Source organism: Schistocerca americana, chromosome 3 (genome assembly GCF_021461395.2).
Source record: "Schistocerca americana isolate TAMUIC-IGC-003095 chromosome 3, iqSchAmer2.1, whole genome shotgun sequence".
Classification (NCBI taxonomy): Eukaryota; Metazoa; Arthropoda; class Insecta; order Orthoptera; family Acrididae; genus Schistocerca; species Schistocerca americana.
In genome coordinates, this window is record NC_060121.1 from 523,270,831 (window position 1) to 523,292,486 (window position 21,656).

General features: G+C 43.3%; 1 protein-coding gene across 1 annotated transcript in view; it reads right to left on the reverse strand.

Moving 5' to 3' along the window:
* Window positions 1-1,425: 1,425 nt before the first annotated feature.
* The window catches only part of LOC124606180 (ice-structuring glycoprotein-like), a 29,125-nt gene continuing 8,894 nt past the window's right edge, over window positions 1,426-21,656 (reverse strand). Inside the window, exons 2-3 of the mRNA XM_047138147.1 lie at window positions 14,988-15,170; window positions 1,426-2,748 (exon numbers count right to left, since the gene is read on the reverse strand). Of these exons, the coding sequence (XP_046994103.1) occupies window positions 1,426-2,748; window positions 14,988-15,170 (1,506 nt within the window). The remainder of the gene's footprint in view (window positions 2,749-14,987; window positions 15,171-21,656) is intronic.

Consider the following 21,656-nt stretch of genomic DNA (forward strand, 5'->3'; position numbering starts at 1 on the left):
TCCCCTAGAACTTAGAGCTACTTAAACCTAACTAACCTAAAGGACATCACACAACACACAGTCATCACGAGGCAGAGAGAATCCCTGACCCCACCGGGAGCCGAGCCCGGGAGCCCGGGCGCGCGCCCACAAGCTGCGGACCTGTGTTTCTGAGAATACGACGGTCAAAGTTTTCGAGGTACCCTTTACACTTTTACGCTCCATGTTTGTAACCCGGTTATAGGTTTTATTTTTGTTTTTGTTTTGATTTATCTACCCATGCCCGGGGAAATAACTGCAAGAATGTTTTCCAATATATGTTGAAATAACGTTTTCCTTGTTCGTCTACTAATTGTTTATTTGGTGAATGAATTTAAAAAAATAAAAGAATGAGAAAATTATTTGAAGCTGTTTTCGGTGAGATTCTTGCAGTGTATCGTGATTCGTAATCAATTGCAAGCGTCAGTTTTCGGAAAAGTGATCCGCTATGCTTGATTTGCCGTGAAATTATTTCAAATACGCGAGATCTTTAGCAGTGTTAACGATGTTTCTTCTCAAGTGAGCTACATATTAGGAAATGTCACTGTGGCAACTCTGCCTTCGCGCGATGCTCATGCTGTCCAGAATTTCTACCTTTCGAATCTTTCTACGATCCGTTCCATCCAATGGAATGTACCAAATCTTTCTGGAAAATAAACGTTAGAATAAAATGTAACAATTAATATAAGAATGAAATGTAAGAGTATGAGGATTTGAAAATATTTTAACGCATGAAAATGCCACACAATTTATGTTGCATGATAAATTAGTGTCACTGCGAAATCCAATCGTAATTTTACAGTTAATATAACGCTCGTGTGTCCCTTAATTTGATAAGAAAGGTTTAAGTAATAAACTTATACGAACATGGGTAGACAAATAAAATACAATACAGTAAAACTTTAAAAAATCGGGTTTCGAAAACGGGGCCCGAAAATGCGAAGCCGAGACTCCAGCTACTGTGCCACCGCTTCGGTTCAACCTCCATCTGCCACAAGGCGTATAAATTACGGCGAGAACTTCGACCATCGTTTTCTCAGAAATAGTCGAGTTTCTACGAATAAACAGCAACATGTGTTTCCTTATTTTCACTCCTCTTGCATTGAGCGAAGTTATTGGAGAATCTGGTGATGGCACTTACCGTGTCCCCTCGTCAGACTATGTTAACAACTACGATGTTAATCTTGTTGTTGAACGCGGTAAATACACACACACACACACTCCTCAAAATAATCTGTTAGCGACCTCGGTTCCAAAAGTTAAATAGTTGCTCATAACATGGAATAATTTAGTCTCTGCTGCACCATAAACTGTGGAAGGGTGCTGGACTGGGTATAAAAAAAAGATAAAATGAGGTTTTTATTTATTTATTTGGTTGTAATAAATAAGTGGATGCGTGTTGAGCATCTAGTGGACGAGACCAAGAGCACGGGCGCCATAGCCGTAGCTGAGGGCAGAGGAGGCATACCCAGCGTATCCGTAGCTCAGTGCTGGAGCGGCGGCGGCGTAGCGGGCGATGCCGATGGCGGGGGCGGCGATGGCCCGTGCGTACCCCAGGCTGGGGGCGGCGAGGGCACCGGCGTATCCCAGAGAGGCAGCTCCGTAGCGGGCGTAGCCCAGAGCGGGAGCTCCGTAGCGTGCATAGCCCAGGGCGGGGGCGGCGTAGGCGGCGGGGGCGGCCAAGACACGGGCCGTCTGTGACACTCTGTACGTGTTGGCAATGGAAGACGCTGCAGGAACGGCTGCAGCCAAAGCGGGGGCGGCAGCGATGGCCGGAGCAGCGGCGATGGCAGGGGCGGCGTAGGCGGCGGGGGCGGCCAGGACGCGGGCGGTCTGCGATATTCTGTAGGTGTTGGCAATGGAAGACGCTGCAGGAACGGCTGCAGCCAAAGCGGGGGCGGCAGCGATGGCCGGAGCAGCGGCGATGGCAGGGGCGGCGGCGACTGCAGGGGCGGCGTAGGCGGCGGGGGCGGCCAGGACGCGGGCGGTCTGCGATATTCTGTAGGTGTTGGCAATGGAAGACGCTGCAGGAACGGCTGCAGCCAGAGCTGGTGCGGCTGCGATGGCAGGGGCGGCGGCGACTGCGGGGGCGGCGTAAGCGGCGGGGGCGGCCAGGACGCGGGCGGTCTGCGATATTCTGTAGGTGTTGGCAATGGAAGACGCTGCAGGAACGGCTGCAGCCAAAGCGGGGGCGGCAGCGATGGCCGGAGCAGCGGCGATGGCAGGGGCGGCGGCGACTGCGGGGGCGGCGTAGGCGGCGGGGGCGGCCAGGACGCGGGCGGTCTGCGATATTCTGTAGGTGTTGGCAATGGAAGACGCTGCAGGAACGGCTGCAGCCAAAGCGGGGGCGGCAGCGATGGCCGGAGCAGCGGCGATGGCAGGGGCGGCGGCGACTGCGGGGGCTGCGTAGGCGGCGGGGGCGGCCAGGACGCGGGCGGTCTGCGATATTCTGTACGTGTTGGCAATGGAAGATGCTGCAGGGACAGCAGCAGCGATGGCGGGTGCGGCGAGTGCGGGGGCGGCGATGGCACCGGCGTAGCCGATGGCTGGGGCGGCAGCGATGGCAGGTGTCGCGTAGGCTGCGGGGGCAGCAGCGAGGACGCGTGCGGTCTGGGACACCCTGTAGGTGTTGGCAATGGAGGACGCCGCCGGGACGGCCGCGATGGCGGGGGCGGCGTACCCTCCCAGGTACCCGGCCGAGGCGGCGGCCAACAATGCTGATAGGACGACCTGCACATACGTAATAGTCAATACCACCGTTATACCTAAGTTACAGCAGTAACTACATAGTCAGTTAAAAAATACAAGAATATATATGTTTTTACTTTTGATGCTGAGCTATGACACTGTGACGTAAATAGCATTTTATTTGCTTCTAAACTGGAGGGGTAGCTTTATATTTCGGAATAATTTATTGTTCCATAAGGCAACTTTCAGCCCACTGAACATTCATCATTATATAGTGATTGTTGACAAGTTCTGTATATATTAGTGCATCCTGTAAAAGTTGAAAGTTGTTCACAAAACAGTAAGAAATGTTATGAAGAGATTCTTCCCAAACCAAACAGTATGTCAGAAGATCAATAAACCAGTGTCTCTCAGCACAGGCACAAGGGCTGATTCGAAACAGTGCAATTTGCTTTGATTCTCGAATCATTCATGCATTCCTTCGATAAAGACAGAAGCTGAGGCAATGAATTAAAATTTGCACTATCGTCAGGACATGAACCTAGATCTACTGAATATTACGCATATGTGCTAACCACTACACCACCGTAGCATTGTGGCTACAATACTGCAAGGACTGGCTTCCCTAACACAAACTTCAATTCACATCTTCAGCCAATTTTTCTCTTCTTAAATCATTAGTATTGTCGAGACTCTCCGACAGGAGTCCTATTCTCCTTCTTAAATTGGGTCATGAAGAAGAGCTTTCCGATATTCGGAACAACTCAAGTTAGAGAACTACAGACAGAAGCAGCCACTACTAAATACTTTTGAAAGATATACAAGGAACTAATTATGACTAGCACTAATCTATTCATACAGATAATTACGTGAATATTCCCTAGAGGGATGTATACACGGTGATTATAATAAAGTTAAACTTTCAAAAAGCTGTAGAAATAACACCACTGGTCAGAATGACGTCAAATTGTCCCAGAATGTTATCGGAGAAGAGGGAAAACGTATGGCAGAAGAAAAAAAATAGTGTGAAAATTTATCAATAGATGGCGCTGTATGTGTCAGAATACGTAAATGAAAACACCTGTCATGCGCACGACCCATTGAAGTTGGTATGAACACGCCGGGTACGCGGCTTTTCCTCTTTTCGCGTCTGCGACGTTCGCTATGACTGTCTCAATGCAGAACTGCGCTCTGCTTGTAAGGCTATATTACAAGAATGATGACTCTGCACACGTCGCTCTGCAGAAGTTCCGGACACTGAAGGGTTTGAAAAAATGCGTTGGTCCGATGACTGCCATGGGTCTGGAGAAAATTATTCGGAAATTCGACAAGACGGGCTCTTTTGGAGTGCATATGGTAGAGGGAGGAAACGAATGGATCCGACGTCGGTGGAAGCAGTAGCCACAGCAATGGAGACGAGTGGTGGTGTGCTAATGTGTAGCGCATGGAGAATTGCCCCGACATTGGACATACTAGTGAGCACGGAGCGTAAAATGCTACGAAACTTCATTTTTTGCTATCCATTCAAAATTACCCATGTGCACAAGTTGCTTCCTGTTGACCTGCCAGCAAGAGAGAGAGACCTTTGCTTTAGAATTTCTTGCTCGCATCGAAGTGGACAATAATTGGCCGGGGAAGATTTTGTGGACAGACGAAGCCCGTTACCATCTGATAGGATATGTCAGTACACAGAATTGTAATATGGGAAACGGAAAATCAACACGCAAATCAACCAGTACCACTTCGTCCTGAAAAGGTCACTGTGTGGTGTGGGTTTACGGCATAATTTATCATAGGGCCATATTTTGTCGAAGAGGTAGGTGATTCCAATCCTGTTACCTGTACCGTCACTGGTAAAGCGCTATGACTGTTCTGCGCAACAGCGTCACTGCAGCTCTCCAACAGCAAGATGGCGCACCTCCCCACATTGCAGATCCAGTTAATTAGCTGCTGAAGAGCCATTTCGGAAATGCCACAATTATCAGCCGCCATTTCCTTACAGTCTAGCCTTCCCGATCACCTGATCTTAATCCGTGTGACTTCTGGCTGTATGGCTATCTGAAAGATGTGTTCAGGGTTCCGATTGCAAACTTAGCTGCATTGAAGGCACGCATTGCGCAACACCTTCTGAATGTAACCCGGAAACACTTCAGTCAGTTGTGGAACATGCTGTTTCTCGATTTCAACTTGTAGAAAACTGTGGACAGCATACTGAACATGTTTTGCGCTACTCGGAGGGAAATTAATACAGAGCCTATTTGATTTTGGTTCATGTTTTTTATGCGGTTTTTGGCATCAGTACAGTTAAAAACCGATGTAATTAATGCGATTTTTGGCCTCAGGTCAATTAAACACCGATGAAAGTGATGCTTTTCATGGAGTTTTTGGCCTCAGGACAATTAAAAACCGATTTTTCCATCCGGTGTTATATGACCTTAGCGTGGTGGATGGGTTTACGCAACTAACAATATCATACCTGTATACTCATGCACACTAAGTAATACAGTTTAACATCAAACGTACACCTTAGGCATTGTTGTCTGATTCATTTGTCATTTGTAGTCGACTACTATTAAATTATGATGCTGACAGCGCCATCTATTGCTACATTTTGTAACAATTTATTTCTTTCTGTCATACGTTTTCATTTACATGCTTTCGTGAAAACACCATTTAAATTATGAAACAGTCGTACAAAGAAGTAGGCATAATGTACAAAGCTACAACTACAGTATCTAAATTAAGAAACATGAGCCAGGACCCTCCCTGCACGCTGGGCGCAATTTCTTCGCGTGCTTACAATCCGATTTTGTAAACATCACTACGACCTCTACAGACGGCTGCTCTTTTCGCATATAACAGTTTGGGCTTCGTAGTTGAAAACTGCCCTGCTAGGTGTCAAGGGCTTCCTTAAAAAAACTGATTCGACTGTACGAGTGTCTTAGCAGTAAGGAATAAATGTGTTAAAACTTCCCGGATAATGAGGCAATTTTTCACTCATCTCCATGTTTATGACGTAATATTTCTTGAACTATCTGTTGTAGAATGATGTACTTGTGTACATTCGTCGGCATACGTGGATGCTGTCTGAAAAATTTATTGAGAATAAGAGTTAAAAGAAAAGGAGAAACAAATTTAAATGTCATGCACAATGAGGAAGTTTTTCTCACATTTCAGTGTTTGTGACGTCATATCTCCTGAAATATGTCAGATAGGTGGTTCTTACCGTCACAGCGATCGTTATCGGACAGTAAATGACGTGTATACCCAGTCTGGCTGAAATCGGTACAGTGGTTTTGGTGGAGAATGGAATATTCACACACACACACACACACACACACACACACACACATTCATTTTCATAATATCTATGGATATAGTAGGAACTTCAAGATTCACTTAATTCAAATATTAAGATTTACAGATGACGTTCCTGAGTTCAAATATTCTGATGAATATTACGAAGAATGACCACTGATGTATTCTTTGACTTTGTTGTTGAATATTTGGAAGGAGGGGTTTCAATTTCTTGTTTGACATTTTTATGCAACAATTTATGGGCTTTTGCACCAGAGTGTAAAACTCGTTCCTGAACCCTGTATGCCAATGTCTAGTTTACACTGCAATCATTTTTACTGCTAGTACTGTAGTTGTGAATTGCAGCGTTCATCCAACATCACTCGTGTTACTAACAACAGGCACCATTAGTACAGCAAGTATATTTATTGCCGCGGGGGATTAGCCGAGCGGTCTAAGGCGCTGCAATCATGGACTGCTCGGCTGGTCCCGGCGGAGGTTCGAGTCCTCCCTCGGGCATGGGTGTATACTTTTCGGGTTTAGCAGCATTTTCCCAGGAGGCTATGGCATAATACAGGACTGAGTGGAAGTTTACCAAACATGGGAGAACTTTTTAGTTGACTTATCGACGAGCTGGTGCTATCTCAGAGCTCAGTTTATTATCCGTCTGCGCGACTAAGAACTTCATACACGAAGCCACATCTGGTGTGTGCCCATTGATTACTGGTACCTATGATTCACTTTGATTTGCATAGCAAGTCCAACATTACGACTGTTGATCTGCACATTACTGCTTTCATGAAGGACTATCTTGCAAAAATTCAAAACTACACAATGCTTCGTTAATTTCGTCACATCTACAGTACAGTTAGTCTAACTATGACGAGAAACGCCCACATAAACAAAACCCAGCATGGTAAAGATTGTGCTAACCAAGGGAACCGTGAAGGGAAACGGATTCTCCCAACTTGTGCACAAGCAATCATTACCATTGCTGTGGCACTCCTTCAGTGGAACTTTTTATTGATTTACCTATGATCACTTTTTACACAAAAGAATGACTGGGAATTTTTCCCATAAATGCAATCTGAGAAAATGAACATTTTTATGAGAGTACTGATTACTGTTCTTCTACTGGCATTAAACTTCGTATCAACATTGCCAAACAACACTCACTTTATAACAGAACGCTGCAGCGAATATGTTTGATAGTGTGCAGTTCTCCATACTCGTAGAAATTTTGCATCCCCCAACCATTGATAACACAACACGCTTTCTTAACAATCACAATGTTTTGTTACTCCTTGTTTAGCAGTTTATTTACATTTCCCGGTTACTGAAAATTAAACATAAAATTTAATTTTCACTCTCCATTTGTACCTGTTTTCCCATAAATTTTCTTACATATTTGTTCTACGAATTAAAGTCCGGATTCCCTCCTTTCTTGCTTCGTGATGCTCTTCGCTCCGTGGTTCGGCATGCAATCTCTCCTCTGTCATCTCTTCATACGTTCACACCATTGGTTTTTCCTCCACAAAATAAAAAATCTAACTTGCGATAGCCATTTTCTTCCTGATGAATTCACCTCGGACGCTTCCCATCTGCATAGCTCTGCAGACCATCTCCATAAGTATATCTCAGTTGCCATCACTATTTCCATTAATTGGGATTTAACTCCTCATACTTCTGATTCATATGTCAAAGTGTTCCTAATAATTGTTTTGAAGGTTACTTCTTTTGTTTCCTTTATAAAGTGTTGATCCCATTATATACCATTTAATGTTGCAATAGTGAACTTTCCAGCATCCAACCTTCATTTAATTTTCTTATCTTGTTTATCACCTGTTGTGAGTTTTACTCAAAGATGGTTGCACTCGTCAGTGTGTGCAGTCGTTCCCATCCTTCTTCCAGCGTCAAATGGTGTTTGTTGCTTTTTTTCTCCTGTTAGCATGTACCTTTTTTATTCATTTTGAGAGGAAAACCACTGTTTTTATTTCTCTCTGATAATTTCCTTTTTATGTCTGGTTCATAATTAGCTGGTCGTCGCCAAATTCTAAAGAATATAAAGTTTGTATCCAAAACTTTTTCCGTGCTTTCTGTCAAAAATTCTATAAATTATTTTTCCCAAAACTGGTCACTAATGGATCCAATGTGTTGTCCCTCTTTTGAATTTTTCCTCAATATTTTCAGTATCCTCCATCCGTTTGAGCTAATAAAAATGTAACTGTACATAAAATTTAATATCTGAAAGGAAGTAAATCATCCATAGGCAGAAAAATACGAGGGGGAGTTGTAAAACAGGTTTCCCCTGTCGACCGTGGGCAAAGTTATGTGATATGGGCAAAAGACGACACGGCAGGTGAACGCGCAAATGCAAGACACGGATACACCATTGGGTAGAGGTCGACCGCCATCAAGCAGATGGTACTGTCGCAGTGCCTGCGCAAAGAGGAGGCCAGCCGCTGTCTTTCCCCGGAGCTGTGGAGAGAAGGTGCGTTTTGGAGTCGTGGTCACAGGCGGAAATGAGAGCTGTTATCCGCTATGAATGGTCACGTGGAGTATTAGGCACAGAAATTCATAACCGCCTTGTTGAGGTGTATGGGTCAGATGTGATGTCGAGGCGAATGGTGCGGAGATGGTGCCAGCAAGTCAGTGATGGACGTCAGCAAGTGCAGGACATACCGAGACCTGGAAAGACGCGCACGACCACTACTGATTCAAATGTCAGGAAGATGGATGACACGATTAAGGCGAACCGACGTATCACCATTGATTGAGTTAGAAACAGAACTTGCTTGGAATCGGACATGAGCGAGCTCACAAGATCATCGACGACATTCTTCGATATAGGAAGGTCTCAGCACGATAGATGCCCCGCCAATTGACCCGGACACACATGGAACAACGCATGGCGTTAAGCCTGGGACAGCTCGTGCGTTACCATGAAGCAGGCAATGACCTTCTGTTTCGGATTGTGACGGGGGATGAAACGTGGGTCCACCACTACACTCCCGAATCGAAGGCCGCATCCATGGAGTGGAAACATCCGTCATCACCTTTCCGAAAGAGGTTCAAAAGCACTCCGTCTGCATGTAAAGTGCTACTCACCGTTCTCTGGGACGCCAAAGGAGTTCTGCTACTGGAATTTCTGGAGGTTGCAACCATCAATGCTGCGCGGTACTGTGCCACTCTGTCGAAATTGAAAGAGGTGATTCGGAAAAATCGGCTTGGCCTTCTCAGATCTGGCGTTCTGCTGTTTGATGACAATGTGAGACCACACACGGCGACGGCAACGCAAAACTATATGGCAACTCTTGGTTGGGAGCGCCTACACCATCCGCCTTACAATCCAGATCTCGCACCAAGAGACTTCCATCTGTTTCCTGCTTTGAAGAAGATTCTCGGCGGAAGGTGCTTTTTCAGCAATGCTGACGCCAAACAAGTCGTTCAACGCTTCTTCCGTACGCAACGCCCAGATTTTTTTTTTTTTTTCTGGAAGGCTTTTTGAAGCTTATAAAGCAGTATGACAAATGTCTCAATGTACTCGGAAATTATATAGAAAAATAAAGATATGTCTTATCTTTAACGTCTCATTCTCTTTTTCATCCTTTCACACACAACTCAGACCACAGTCGACAGGGGAAACTTATTTTCCAACTCCCCCTCGTATTTAACAACACTAAAATAATAATTGCTCACACTCAAGTTTACAGATTATGTACGCACACGTTATACAATTGACGAGAATTGTTGATTTGTTTTAACACACAACCATCGATGACGTCTCCACTGTGGATTTTACCCTACACGTTCTCCATTGACTGTGGAACCCAAGTAGAAATTAAATAGGCACAAAAAGCCTGAAAAGTCTCAGGTGCTTGTACAACATATAACAAAAATGTTCGAAGGTGCGGCAAAATTTTATGTACAGCTGTAATGCATGCAGTGAGACTGACAGCTGTCTCTTTGTAAAGTTGCTATGAGCGTAAGGCGTTGTTGTAAAGTGTAAACTTTTTGTATTAATAATTAAACTAAATATTAATTTTTGAGCATTCGTCCCTGCTCTCTAAGTGCTAAGTTCTTTTCAAATGGGTTGATGGACTTTGGTGATTAGTGCAATATAAATTACATTTATAGTTTGTAGCTTTTATAGTTAAGCCGAGTTCATTACTAACAACTATAATCTTCACAGTTAGAAATGGTTTTATTAGGAGATTGTTGCATAATACTGTTCTTCTCAAAACGTTTCACTGCTAATGGGATTAACTTTCAGCAAGTCTGCCGGTTTTTAAACTTCTCCTAATAACATGATAACAACCACCTCCAGTTTAATCAATGAGGGCTACAAAAACACTGTCGTCTGTGAAAGTAACTGGGATATAACCTTGACTCAATGAGTGGTGGAATTAGTCTGACCTGTATACCGTTTCCTATACCTGTTTCTCTTCGGTGAAGGTTCGAAACCCTCTGAGCATTTTCTATGATTAGTTAACCTTCTTTGTTTCACAACTAAGCCTACATACATAGTCCGCATGCATTGTACAATCCAAAGAAGAGGATTATTTGTAAAAAAATATAGCCATTCCCTTTTCTGAACGAAGTTCCCTTTTGCAATGGAGTGTGTGCTGATTTAAAAATTCTTGGCAGATTAAAACTGTGTGCTCACTCTGATCTTGAACCTGGCATTCACAGACACACGCTCAATCGACTGATCCATCCAGGTAAAGTACACTCCGAATAACATGACCAGCAGACATGCAGTTGGTTGGGCCAGTGTTTGGAGAGCAGTAGTGGTGGGGGTTGCGGGAAGGCCCCTGTAGGGAAAATGGCACGCGCTCGTTTTAAACTGAAGCACATGCTCGCATTTTTTGTAAATATTGAACGGCATCTCTCCACACCCGTACTTGCGTGACGACCATTCAGAATCCCTGTCTTCGCTACTTTGGTTATCATCTAAAAAGAACTCCACTGAAAATGCTCGTAAAGCAGCGATTTATTTTTGCCTAAATTTTTAACCATTTTTAACTTTCATAGATGTGTCATAAGCGGCGAATTTTGAGCGAATTCCAAATTTCTTTTGTTGCTGTGTTAAAATTTGCTCCTTTTGCCAAAACATAGCTGAGTTTACATGTACAGACGCAATTGTGAGAGGATTCTGAAACAGTGGTTTATTAAGTGAGGAACTGAGGAAAAGTAAGATCAATAGCTTATGAAAAAGCAGATCCTTAGCACAAAAAAAAGTGTAATATCTTCACTTGCGTTGTTCCAAAACCTATAGCGTTTCTCGATTCCCCAGCTATTGATAGCCGATAAAAATTACTTTCTTTCATCGAAAAAGTCTGTAGTTGTGGAATAATGCGGAAGATGAAGTTTTTCATAATAACAACATGGTAAAATACCCTCCTCTTTCCATTCTACTATTTGCCAAAATCACATTTCTATACCTAAAACCGTTTATGAAATACGAGGAATGTTGTGGATATTTCACTCTGGCCTTATCACTGGTACGCGCGATCTCAAATAGATGTGCTACATCAGATCAGTTTTCTCGAAATCGGTGACAGATAGACACCTCCACCCAAGTCTAAAGAAGAATTAGATATTTTAGGTAAATTTCATAGACATAAAACATGTTATGTGATATGCGCCAAATGCAAAATCATGTTGTTGTTTTGTGGTCTTCAGTCCTGAGACGGGTTTGATGCAGCTCTCCATGCTACTCTATCCTGTGCAAGCTTCTTCATCTCCCAGTACTTACTTACTACAACCTACACCTTCTGAATCTGCGTAGTGTATTCATCTCTTGGTCTCCCTCTACGATTTTTACCCTCCACGCTGCCCTCCAATGGTAAATTTGTGATCCCTTGATGCCTCAGAACATGTCATACCAACCGGTCCCTTCTTCTTGTCGTGCCACAAACTCCTCTTCTCCCCAATCCGATTCAATACCTCCTCATTAGTTATGTGATCTACCCATCTAATCTTCAGCATTCTTCTGTAGCACCACATTTCGAAAGTTTCTATTCTCTTCTTGTCCAAACTATTTATCGTCAGTGTTTCACTTCCATACATGGCTACAATCCATACAAATACTTTCAGAAACGACTTCGTGACACACAAATCTATACTCGATGTTAACAAATTTCTCTTCTTCAGAAGCGCTTTCCTTGCCATTGGCAGTCTACATTTTATATCCTCTCTAATTCGACTGCCGGCCAGTGTAGCCGAGCGGTTCTAGGCGCTACAGTCTGGAACCGCACGACCGCTACGGTCGCAGGTTCGAATCCTGCCTCGGGCATGGATGTGTGTGATGTCCTTAGGTTAGTTAGGTTTACATAGTTCTAAGTTCTAGGAGACTGATGACCTCAGAAGTTAAGTCCCATAGCGCTCAGAGCCATTTGATCCATATCTACTTCGACTATCATCAGTTATTTTGCTTCCCAAATAGCAAAACTCCTTTACAACTTATGTGTCTCATTTCCTAATCTAATTCCCTCAGCATCACCTGACTTGATTCGACTACATTCCATTATCCTCGTTTTGCTTTTATTGATGTTCACCTTATATCCTCCTTTCAAGACACTGTCCACTCCGTTCAACTGCTCTTCCAAGTCCTTTGCTGTCTGTGACAGAATCACAATGTCACCGGCGAACCTCAAAGTTTTTATTTCTTCTCCATGGATTTTAATACCTACTCCGAATTTTTCTTTTGTTTCCTTTACTGCTTGCTCAATATACAGATTGAATAACATCGGGGATAGGCTACAATCCTGTCTCACTCCCTTCCCAACCACTGCTTCCCTTTCATGCCCGTCGACTCTTATAACTGCCATCTGGTTTCTGTACAAATTGTAAATAGCTTTTCGCTCCCTGTATTTTACCCCTGCCACCTTTAGAATTTGAAAGAGAGTATTCCAGTCAACATTGTCAAAATGCCTCATCTGACCACTATTTTTTATTGTAAAGTTTCTCGAATTTCGCATAGGGTCTTACTTGCATGCAAATACCACAATAACTATGACCATTAACGAAATGATGGGCACATCATCATGGAGCTGACTTATAAAGTTATAAGTATAGCAAAAATTAAATTTTTTATGTCAAACAGTTTCGGGAAAATCGTTTGAGAAAGAGTGAAGGGCGTGTGCCTCAAATGTGAAAAAGCGGACTTCCGAACAAACGGACGACCTCGCACAGCGCTCTGCATTGGTCAGCGTATGCTGCGTGGACTCTACAATACTTGGCCAGTCCCCACAGCCTTAATTTCATCAGGACTTGTCACCTACCTATTACAGGGTATCTCTTCCAGGATTTCTCATCCTGCACGTTACACAAGGGACCTCTGAAGTTTGGAAGGGAAGAGAATCGTTCTGGTGTAAGTAATGCTGTGGAGGCGTGCAGTGATTCGTGCCCTAATAGCGCATCTAGCAGAGCACTTACTCGCGAAAGGTGTTGGTTCTGGGTTTGACTGACGGTCCGCCACAAAGTTTTAATATACTAGGAATTTTGCTCTTCTTTCCTATTCTTGGAACGAGGGGGAAATGATTGCCTGTACATCTCTCTATGAGCCCTAATCTCCCTTATGTTGTCCTTACTATTCTCACACGAGTCAGCATTCGAGGTAATCGAATCGTTCTGCAGTCTGTCGCAAATACCGGTTCCCTCAACTTCCTCAGTAGAGGTACCCGCAGAGAGTCGTCTTCTTCCGTGCAATGTGTCCCATCTTAGCATAGCCGCAACACTCTTGAAATTTTATAACCGACCGAGATCCAGGAGCCACTATTGAGGAGGCAACGTTTGAGTGTAAATTAATATTTAGCAGAAAAAAATAAACGTTTCTAAATGAGCGTCCGGAGTATGTACAACTATGCTTCTGCTATCGGAGTCAACTTCAACAAGAAATCTGGCCCTGTGATATCATCATGGTCTCAGATTATTCAGCGCATACGTTATCATCCTGCAGAAGAACATCTGAAATAGTCGTTAAAACTACGGAATATTTTATGCCACTTCTATGTAAATCGACAAGAATTTTATCGAAATTTCGAAGAGTGGTATCTACAAGGTGACTTCAAAACGTAATTTGCACATTGTTATGGCAGGTCAAGTAGCTTTCATTGAATGCTGCACTGCACTTCAAAGTGACACAGAAAATGGGATTATTTTTCAACATAGTCATCAAATGTCTGTAAACAACGGCCGAAAAGTTCCATCAGTTGTTCAGTTTCTCAGTACAGAAATCCGCTCATTGACAACGTAGCCATTAGAAAACCTCTGAGTCACCATCTTCAAGGCTGGAAAGTTTCTTTTCCTCCGGATGTTCTTCCATCTTGAGGAAAAGATGGGTATCGTATGGTAGCAGATCTGGACTTCCCGAACAACAGCGACATTGATCTTAGTCCATTGTACCAAAACGTCACGGTGAATCTGTTTGCAGTTTAGACATTTGCCAACGAACTTCGTAATGTCCCACATCGTTTGGAGTACGTGTTCAGTTGTCGCACAATTTTAATCGCCCACTGTGATGCTCTTGTTATCTTTACCACAGCAGAATTGTGGTAGCAGGAAACCCGGAATAAACTAACCTATGACAATGCGCCATTTTCATTGCGCAATGGTCTTATTAGTCTGGGACGACATGTGCAGCTTACTTCCAGAAGTCTGTGGGTATCTGTTGCTCTGTGTGTCCACTGATTTAACATGAAGACGCTGGATCTTTAATCACAAGTCGATGGTTTGATATCCGATATGAATATCGCCTTTAAGAATACGTTTTCGTAGTCCCTGTTCTGGAGACCTATTTCAAACCGATGGCCCTAAAAGGCTTCGATGAACGTCGCAGATAAGATGGAAATCTCGTAGTGAACACTGAACGGCGATGGCATCAACGCTGCGGCTTACTGCGCGGTCGGTGGGAACAGCCAGGCCAGGTCCCAGCTTGCGGCAGCGACGCAGCGCACAGAGGTGACAGCGCCAGCACTTACCAGAGTGTGCATGTTGTCGGCTGGTGATGCAAGTGTGACCTGCCCTACGCAGCTGCGGGTATATATAGCAAACAGCCGCGCGTCCGACGGCCCAGGCACCCCCTTCCCCTCTGAGAAGCCAAAGAGCGCAGACTGGTTTCCAAAGTGTCGCGCAGCCACAGTAGATCCTGTCGGAGCAGGCACCTTTCGAGTAAACACCCGTTGCTCAATGCACATAAACTCCGCTGCTTGATAGAAGTAAGTCACCTTTCTGTGTCCTTGAACTGAGAACTCCTCGTGATGCAAAAGGTAAATTCTTGCCTTCTGGTCGTGAGAGCACCAAGAGCAGCAACGTTTTCCAAACCATGTTACTGATACTCTTATATTTAAATGAAAATGAAAATGGATACGATATCCATTGAATTAAAAACCGAATATTTCAATTAAAATAAGGCGATATTTTTGACTTGTCTGCATATGAGGAAGTAACGCTCAAGGCTTTTATATTTCTACATCTACATAAGCATCAACATACATACTCCGCAAGACACCATAATTTTTCTTATACCGTTTTCGCGGTCATTGTGCAAAATGTGTACTGCCGTAGAATCGTTCTGCAGTCAGCTGAAAATATGTGTTCTATGAATTTTGTAGGCTTTCGTTGAAAGATAGTCGTCTTCCTCCAGATATTCCCATTTGAGTTCGGGAACATTTCCGTATTATCTGCGTGTCGGTAGAGCCACGCATGACAAATGCAGCTACTTTTAATCAGATCTGGGTGGAGGGGGTGTCACAAACACTCCAACAGTACTTCAAGATGTCATCGTACTACTGTTCTATACGCTGTGTCCTTCATAAAACAACCATACTTCCCTATGCAATAGATGGCGGCAAGTGATGATAGCAGAGTATGTCAAACGTGCAATAAATAAGACATAAGTGTGATTTGTGGAGTATGGTGTGTGAACATTTTTCATAATGAATATGTTGACCTTACCAATAGCGAAGTGCCGGCCGCTGTGACCAAGCGGTTCTAGGAGCTTCAGTCCGGAACCGCACTGCTGCTACGGTCGCAGGTTCGAATCCTGACTCGGGCATGGATGTGTGTGATGTCCTTAGGTTAGTTAGGTTTAAGTTGTTCTAAGTCTAGGGGACTGAAGACCTCAGATGTTAAGTCCCATAGTGCTTGGAACCATTTGAACCAATAGTGAAGTTCGTGTGGTAAATAGCTCAAAAGAACGAATTAAGTTCTGCTGTGGTGTATGTGAGCTTAGGTTAAACACCAAACTTTCGGAGGTCGCGCCTCCAGTGAAACTTCAGCAGTTTGTGAGTGGAACCAGCCTTATCAACAGCGAAAAAATGAAGGTAGGTGACGATACTGTAACTTATACTGAGTGCAAATGCTCTGATATTCTAGACAACTCGTGGAAACAACCTTGTGAACTATGTGGAACTGAACTGAAAGAAATAAGCGGTACTTGTAACGTAAACAATCTGAAAATACACTCGAGATTAATCAGCTCAGTAGAAGATTTAACCAAAACAGTAAATCATCTGATAAGCGACAATCCGAAATTGAAAATACATCTCGACACAGTGATGATCACAAATTCTAGGTTAGGAAATCTGTTGTCACGCCTGATAAAATCATCTCGAAAAAAAGTCGAAAAGTGCAGAAAAACATTGCAATTACTCCTAAAAATGACCGCTCTAAATGCTTAAATTCAAATCAGGAACCGATTGTTGAGTTTGTAGCACACAGCTCTGATTCAAATATTCAAAAATCGAATAAGAGTACAACACACCTTCCACGGGTATTACAAAAGAAACTGAGGATGGACAAGTAAACAACACTGTTTTCACTGTAGGAGGGTCAAAACACGTAAATAGTGATAATAAGCAGTCAAGAATCAATGGAGCAACGTAACATAGATCTGTGAACAATACTTCCCTTGACAAAACGAACACTAAACAAGAAAATAACTTTTCGGCTATGACAGAGCAACTTAACATATCGGAAAAAATTAATAACAACAACGAACCTACAATCCCTGAAGCAACACAGAATCAACATGTGAACTTCCAACTTTTAACAAAACAAAAACTGACATCAGTAGTGACCAAAACACTTCTCATGACTCTGTAAGATTTTTAGAAGCGATCCTTCACCAAATACAAATACAGACTGGTGTGAGATTCATTAGAGGAAAAGAACGGATAGTTCTAGAGATAAGCAACTTTCATCCGCTACAGCAGAACAACAAACCAACTACATGCACGAACGCTGGACTCGCATTCGGGAGGACCACGGTTCAATCCCGCGTCCGGCCATCCTGATTTAGATTTTCCGTGATTTCCCTAAATCGCTCAAGGCAAATGCCGGGAAGGTTCCTTTGAAAGGGCGCGGTCGACTTCCTTCCCTAACCCGATGAGACCGATAACCTCGCTGTTTGGTCTCTTCCCCAAGAAACAACAACAACATGCACGAAATGACTCAGAATGTAAATGGAAAACCAAAAATACTATATAATATGGCCCTTAAGAAACCTGTAGAGAAAGGAAGACCAACATACCAATCATCTTCCATAGGTTCAGTCAGAAGTTCAAGTTTCAGGGACAGCAAAAATCTGATAATAGGCACAGATGACGAGCAAGGAGTGCTATTTGGAGAGAAAAGAGAATGGTTCCATTTAGGAAAAGTGAAAAATTCACAGCGACTGAAAATGTAATCAGATTTCTGGAGAAGATCTGTCCAGCTTACAACAATTTTAAGTAGAGAAACTAGAAACTAGGGGTGTGAACAACAGCTTCAAAATTGGTGTATACTTCCATCTAAAAGATAATCTAATGGACACTACCATAGCGCCCAAGAACGTTGTAATAAGGCGTTTTTTATTCCGGAGATCAAACAGTGCCCAGTAAAATAGACTCTGAAATCAAACATCATGACCATGGGCTATGAGATAAAGAGAACATTAGTGGTAACGCTAATATGCCATTAGTTATAGCGAGGGTAAATCTCCAGTGCTTCATAACCAAGGTGGACCTTTTCTCGTTCTTTGCAGAAGAAGTGAAACCAGATGTTTTATGTATCTGTGAGCACTAGTTGACTGAAGCAGAGGGTGACTATCACAAATCTATTGAGTTCATGGATTTGATAAATACATAGTATAAAACTACTGCAACTAACTATGGTATGTCCGTGTATGCAAACAACAATCTTGATTTAAAAAACTTTTGTACAGATGTGGATCTTGAACTAGCTGTAATAATGTTACCAAACATTGATCTCACTGTTCTCTCTGCTTCTCATTCACCTGATGGTAACTTCGAAAACTTTATTGCACTGATGGATGACTGTTTATCTTACCTTACACGCCGTAAGTCTAAACTCGCATTGTGTGGTGACTTCAAGATACACATAGGAAGTGGAATTTCTAAAGAGAGGGTTTTCATGAACTTAATGAACAGCTATGGATTGTTTGTAGCAAACTAGCTCTCAACAAGAGGTGTTGCCTGTTAGACACAGTTGTCACCAACCTCAGTACTTGAGAATATAATATCAGTGTAATTGAACCGATGATTGCAGGCCACAGTGCGTAAGTAATGGATCTTAGAATGCAGACCAAAAGTAAATTGCAATCAATCACATGGAACTCAAGTTAGACATTCAGTAAAGGGTTATCAAAGAAGAAGGATTTAATGACCTTAAAGCAGCACTGCCTAGTCTAAACTGGCAACAGAAACTTGCAGAAATCGAGTCCAATGACTCATTTGAATATCTGTTCCAAACCTTAAGAACAACATTTGATGACATTTTCTCAGAAATCCCCAAGAAAAACCCTGCAAGCAAGTCACAAGGAGGGGAAAATCCCATTAAAGGGAAGATATAGTATACGCCTGGGCTAAAGAAATTACAATGCACCACCAAAATATTCAGAGACCAAATGAAAATAGTCGTAGATCTTCCAACTAAAGACCTGCTTCACTGTAACTATTTAAGAGCCAAAAAAACTATGCGGAGAGGTAGTGGAGGATACAAAAAAGAAACACAATGACAAGTTCATTACAGTGGCTCACAATCCATGATAAGCAGGGTGGAATCTGGTAAATGAGCACAAGAAGAAGCCTACTTCCGTCTTAAATTCCGGTAGTCCTGATGACTCCAACCAGTATTTTGTTAGCGTAGTGCAAAGTACAGTACATGAAATTCCAGTTACAGGGTTAGATCTCCCAGCAAATATAAAAAGTGAAAGCTGCACATATAAAAACTGGGAGGAAATACACCCTGAGGACCCTGTAAAAATAGTGAAGTCCTATAAGCGTTCAGAGAGTCGAGATCTATGGTATGCCCTACACAGTACTGAAGAAAATAATATCAGATCTTACTCAGCCACTAGCCAAAGTAATTAAAATATGTTTATCTTCTAGTGTCTTCCAGATATCCTGAAGGTGGCACGGACAGTAGCAGCCTACAAAAAAGGAGACCGATGCAAAGTGTCCAGCTTTAGACCTATTTCAATAATACCCATTCTTGCTAAAGTCACGGAGTCCGTAATAAACATCAGATACAGAATTACTTTGAAAACATTAAACTCTTCCAGGACACAGAGTATGGTTTTCGCAAGGGAAAGTCAACAGTTATAGCGGTACTGGACTTAATCACAAAGATAAGGGAGGCGTTTGAAGATAGAGAGCGTATGGCATTGACATTCTGCGACCTCAGCAAGGCATTTGATTGCATCTCGCACAAGATACTGATTAATAAGCTCAAGTGTTATGGTACTGAAGATGCGGTCCTAGCTTCTCTTGAATCCTATCTTGAAAACCGAAGACAAATAGTATCAGTCAATGGAGCAACATCCCAAGAACACAAATTGGAGCATGGCGTACCCATGGGATCCGTCATGGGACCTCTCTTGTTCCTTATCTATGTCAATAATATGGGTTGTATCTACGACATTCTACAGTTTGCTGGTGATACAACACCCTTTGCCAAGGGGAAAACGACTGAACAATCTCCGTTGGCAGCAGGCGTACTCTTTGAAAGTGGTTCATCGAAAATAGAATGAAAATGAATCAAGAAAAAACACAACCATGATGTGCAATCTCAGCAATGTCGGCTGCTAGGATTACATGGAGGCTGTCAAACTACTAGGTTTCATGATAATCAGCAAACTGACAACGAACAAGCACACAGAGTATGCGTGTTCCAAGGTATCTCGTGATGTATACCTGCTAAGAAAACTAAAAGTACACTACTGGCCATTAAAATTGCTACACCAAGAAGATGACGTGCTACAGACGCGAAATTTAACCGACAGGAAGAAGATACTGTGACATGCAAACGAATAGGTTTTCAGAGCATTCATACAAGGTTGGCGCCGGTGACGACACGTACAACGTGCTGACATGAGGAAAGTGTCATACCGATTTCTCATACACAAACAGCAGTTGACCGGCGTTGCCTGGTGAACCGTTGTTGTGATGCCTCGTGTAAGGAGGAGAAATGCGTACCATCACGTTCCCGACTTTGGTAGACGTCGGATTGTAGCCTATCGCGATTGCGGTTTATCGTATCGCGACATTGCTGCTCGCGTTGGTCGAGATCCAATGACTGTTAGCAGAATATGGAATCGGTGGGTTCAGGAGGGTAATAAGGAACGCCGTGCTAGATCCCAACGGCTTTGTATCACTAGCAGTCGAGATCACAGGCATCTTATCCGCATGGCTGTAACGGATCGTGCAGCCACGTCTCGATCCCTGCAAGACATCAACCATCTGCACGAACAGTTCGACGACGATTGCAGCAGCATGGACTATCAGCTCAGAGTCCATAGCTCCGGTTACCCTTGACGCTGCATCACAGGCAGGAGCGCATGCGATGGTGTATTCAACCTCGGTGCACTAATGGCAAAACGTCATTTTTTCGGGTGAATTCAGGTTCTGTTTACAGCATCATGATGGTCACATCCGTGTTTGGCGACATCGCGGTGAACGCACAATGGAAGCGTGTATTCGTCACCGCCATACTGGCGCATCAACCGGCGTGATTGCATGGGGTGCCACTGGTTAGACGTCTCGGTCAACTCTTATTCGCAAAGACGGCACTTTGAACAGTGGACGTTACATTTCAGATGAGTTACGACCCGTGGCTCTACCCTTCATTCGATCCCTGCTAAACCCTACATTTCAGTAGGATAATGTACGACCGCATGTTGCAGGTCCTGTACAAGCCTTTCTGGATACAGAAAATGTTCGACTGCTGTCCTGGCCAGCACATTCTCCAGATCTCTCACCAATTGAAAACTTCTGGTCAATGGTGGCCAAGCCACTGGCTCGTCACAATACGCCAGGCACTATTCTTGATGAACTCTGGTATCGTGTTGAAGTTGCATGGGCAGCTGTACCTGTACACGCCATCCAAGCTCTGTTTGACTCAACGCCCAGGGGTTATTACGGCCAGAGGTTGTTGTTCTGGGTACTGATTTCTCATGATCTATGGACCGAAATTGCGTGAAAATGTAATCACATGTCAGTTCTAGTATATTTGTCCAATGAATACCCGTTTATCATCTGCATTTCTTTCTGGTGTAGCAATTTTAATGGCCACTAGTGTATATAACCTGAACAGTACCTATTAACAGTTTATTATGCACTCTTTCATAGCCATATTAGTTATGGTTTGCT